This window comes from Polyodon spathula, chromosome 2 (genome assembly GCF_017654505.1).
Source record: "Polyodon spathula isolate WHYD16114869_AA chromosome 2, ASM1765450v1, whole genome shotgun sequence".
Classification (NCBI taxonomy): Eukaryota; Metazoa; Chordata; class Actinopteri; order Acipenseriformes; family Polyodontidae; genus Polyodon; species Polyodon spathula.
In genome coordinates this window covers 105,027,639-105,031,262 of record NC_054535.1, presented here as the reverse complement: position 1 = coordinate 105,031,262, position 3,624 = coordinate 105,027,639, and the positions used below count along the sequence as shown (strand labels likewise).

The window sequence follows — 3,624 nt, the reverse complement described above, 5'->3', positions numbered from 1 at the left end:
CCTGTAATGATCCTAACTGCTATGCAATGGAAGAGGCATTCACTTCTATCACTGCAGCCCTGTTTGAAGCTCAGCAGTGGCTTTGTTTTGTTCCACTGCTCTTTTGATTAAATAAAGACCCGTAGGAATGACTTGTGGTGCCTTTCGTATGCAGATTCCCCAAATACACAAACGCACACGCGCACGCACAATCACCACACACACACACACACCACACACACACATGCACGCACATTCACATGCACGCATACCACACACACACACACACACACACACACACACACACACACATGCACGCACATTCACATGCACGCATACCACACACACACACACACACACACCATGTTTCTCATTTGTAATTACAGCGTGTCTTATTTTCAGCTTCAGGTGAATCTGGTGAGTGGTGGCATAAGACACTTACAGCAGCGGCCGTTCATCTTTAAAGTACTAATGTAACTCAGGAAGCAAAACAGAAATATCAAAAGGGGATTGTCTTTTTTCTAAAGTGCTTTTTTTTTACATAAAGATGACATTATTCAGAAATTCCAAAAGAGCTGATATTTTCCACATGGGCAGAGAAAGTCAGTGGCAAAACCAAAGCCCACAGACCACCTGTCCTGAGGCACTCTCATAATACCATTGTGAGACTTCTATGAAGTCTGTCACTTCCTGAACCCCTTTGTTCTAAAAGCCAGTGCAAGTCATGCTTTTTTAAGGGAGGGGGAGGGTGGCGTTCTGCACATCTGGAACAATTATAAAAAACAAACAAAAACAATGCAGAAATGGGGGCCATCCCTTTTCTTAAACTTTATATCTGTTTCAAAATCTGCTTGAGACTTTCAGTCTCAAGCAGACACTTGCGTACACGTATTCAATTACCTGAAACTTTCATAGAAAATCTGTAAGGTGACTGATCTGTTTTGCTGTGCTTAAAAAAGTAAACATGTATGTAATAGCAGGAGTGTATGTTGTAAAAGCACCTTTTACCTTATGCAGTATTATTAAATATTTGTTTTCAGTTAAACCAAAAAAAAAAAAAAAAAAGCACCATATATATTTTTTCATTTCAGACAGTATAAAAGGTAGCACAAAACTTATTTTAAAATATAGCAAAAACACATGTTAAAAACAATGTAAAAGACAGCGTCTCCTACTGGGCTGGCATTCAACTGATTCACATTCAAAACATAAAACAAAACAGCACCTGCAAGAAGCAGTTTTTGGTCCAGTCACTATGGGCTTTAAGGGTTTAATATTTCCATGTCTATTTTTTTCCCCTTTCTTTAAGAAAATGTAATTGCAGAAATAGTTCAGCTGTTCATTTATGAAACTCTGCAAAGCAGCCTCCTCTGCAGAGATGGACATTGCAAATCTTGCACCCAAAAACACTTTCGTGGCGGAGCCCTTTGTTGGTGCAGTTCCGGCACCTCCTAGATCGCTCTGACATGCGTTCCAGACGGTGCCCATACTCCACGGGCGAATCAGAGTGCCTCTTCCGGGACGCCCGCTCCACGCCCCTGGTGCCCTGGTAGTCTCCGATGAGCAGCTGTGCCAGCCGGATCCTGAAGTGCCGCTGAGTGAACTGTTTCCCGTTGAAGCCGGGTGGCGGGTTGCCCTTCCGGCTCTCCCTCAGGATGATGAAGGCGTTGACAATGCAGATGTTAAGGTAGAACCACAGGAAGTAGCGCCACCACTTCTTGCAGGGGCGGCCCACCAGGTAGCACTCCCGCAGCTGGTCGCAGAGGTCCACGCCTCGCATGTTCTCCTGGTACAGAAGCAGAGGGAGGGGCCGTGGTACCCCGTAGATGGTGCCATCCTTCTGCTTCCCTTGGCTGATGCCCACAATCCCGGGTGCTGCGTTGGATGACAGGCAGCTGATCACTTTGGTGTCCCTCATGACTGTGGCCAGGATGTTGCCGTGCTGGCACTGGAAGAACTCGCCCTGCGCCAGCTTGCCCACATTTTTCAGCTTGAGGGCGTCAGGGAAACCCTTGCGGTTCTGCTGAGTGGTGCCGCACACGTACAGCCCCAGCTCGAGCAGCTTATGGACCAAGGGGACCGAGGTGAAGAAACTGTCAAGGAATACGTGGTGGTGCTTGCCCTCCAGGCCCCTGACGAGTGATGTCACCACCCTGTAGCCGATTGCGCCTGAGTCCTCGTTGGACTTGCCAACGTAGATGTTGGCGCGGTGGCAGTAGCCCGATTTGGAGTCGCACAGCATCCACACCTTCAGACCCTTCTTTATTGGCTTGGAGGGCATGTACTGCGTGGCTGAGAACCGCCCCTTGACAGCAATGGCCCCCTCATCCACAGTGAGGCACCTGTTTGCCCCGTAGGCTTCCCACATGGTCTCCTGCACCACGTCCAGCAGGGGCCTGATCTTGTACAGCCCGTCATAGTCCGGCTGCCCGCGGGCTGGCTCCTGGTCCCGGTCACACAGGTGAATGTTTTGGTTCAGTTTCTCGAACCTGCGGGCAGTCATGGTCTTTTTGAAGCCAGCATTGCCAATGAAAATGTCAGTGGCCCAGTACATTCCATAATCTGGAAGCTGGTTTATTCCCATTAAGATATTGAGTCCAATGTATGCTTGTATTTCCCTGAGATCTGTGGGGCGCCAATGGGGGTCCAGTTTCCCGCTTTTCCTCTGCCTGTACAGGGCGTATTTGTTGGTGTGCTCCACAATGTGCTCGAACAGCGCGTCAGGGAAGAGCAGCCGGAAGTAGTCGCGGCTGTCCGCCTCGTCCCCGAGCGAGTGCCGGGGGCCAGTGTTGGCAGTGAACTCCTCTATTGAGATGGGCTGGTCGGGCTCTCCCCAGAAGCTTTTGGAGGTACAGTCCTCGTCGCATTCACCCATTGGACCGCGCAGGTCGGTCAGCTCTTCCTCCAGATCGGAGAAATCAATGTCAGAGTCATTTGTAGTGGTTTCTGTGCAGCCACTCGCCGAATGGGAATCATCCAAGTCCTCATACTTGAAATCACTGTCATCGCCTAGAAGGAGACTGCAGCCGCCGTCTCTGTTAGCAGAGGCTGCTGCAGCTGCTGCTCGTTCTTCTGTTAGCGCGTTTTCGTATTCGTCTTCTTCCCCCACTGTCTTTTTAAAGGGGATTTCTAACCACTTGACATCAGCAGACAGATTCAAAGGCAACGATTCTGTATAGGATTCAGTGTCTTTTTCTGTCTCAGTGTTCGTCTCTAAAATAGTAAAGAGCTCTCCCTTCTCACTTGCCGCCATGTCACGCTTTAAACTATCCATTCATTTGTATTTAAAAAAAAAATAAAAATGCTAAGCTGTCCAGCTATAGCCTTAAATAAAATAAACCATTGATTTCGGCTTCAGCTATTTGCAATAGGTGGACTGTGAGTTCGAACCTCCTTGTTTCGTTTTTGGTTAAATGCCCTTTAAAGTGCCGTTTGGTCAGAGACGTCAGAAGCTGCTTGTATGTTGTGCTTTGTAAAGGCGTCTGCGACTGGTGGCTTGCTTCCTAGTAAAGCTGCCAAGTGTCTGCTATGCAATCATGGCGCTGCCACCTGGCGCCGTCAATCGACGTCGGCAGGGGAGGAGGGAAAGGGGAGAGAGAAAAAAAAGAAACGTAATTTGTTAAGGCATAACTTGTCCAAACCATA

At 48.4% G+C, this 3,624-nt stretch overlaps 1 protein-coding gene across 1 annotated transcript; it reads right to left on the bottom strand.

Annotated features, from left to right (window-relative positions):
• Positions 1-1,318: 1,318 nt before the first annotated feature.
• Positions 1,319-3,232, bottom strand: LOC121327378 (piggyBac transposable element-derived protein 4-like). The gene has a single exon (XM_041271392.1). The coding sequence runs from the start codon at positions 3,230-3,232 to the stop codon at positions 1,319-1,321; it is 1,914 nt and encodes a 637-aa protein (XP_041127326.1).
• Between the last annotated feature and the right edge of the window lie 392 nt (positions 3,233-3,624).

Excerpts from the sequence above, each read along its gene's own strand:
- LOC121327378 (XM_041271392.1), bottom strand. The coding sequence starts at position 3,232 with ATGGCGGCAAGTGAGAAGGGAGAGCTCTTTACTATTTTAGAGACGAAC.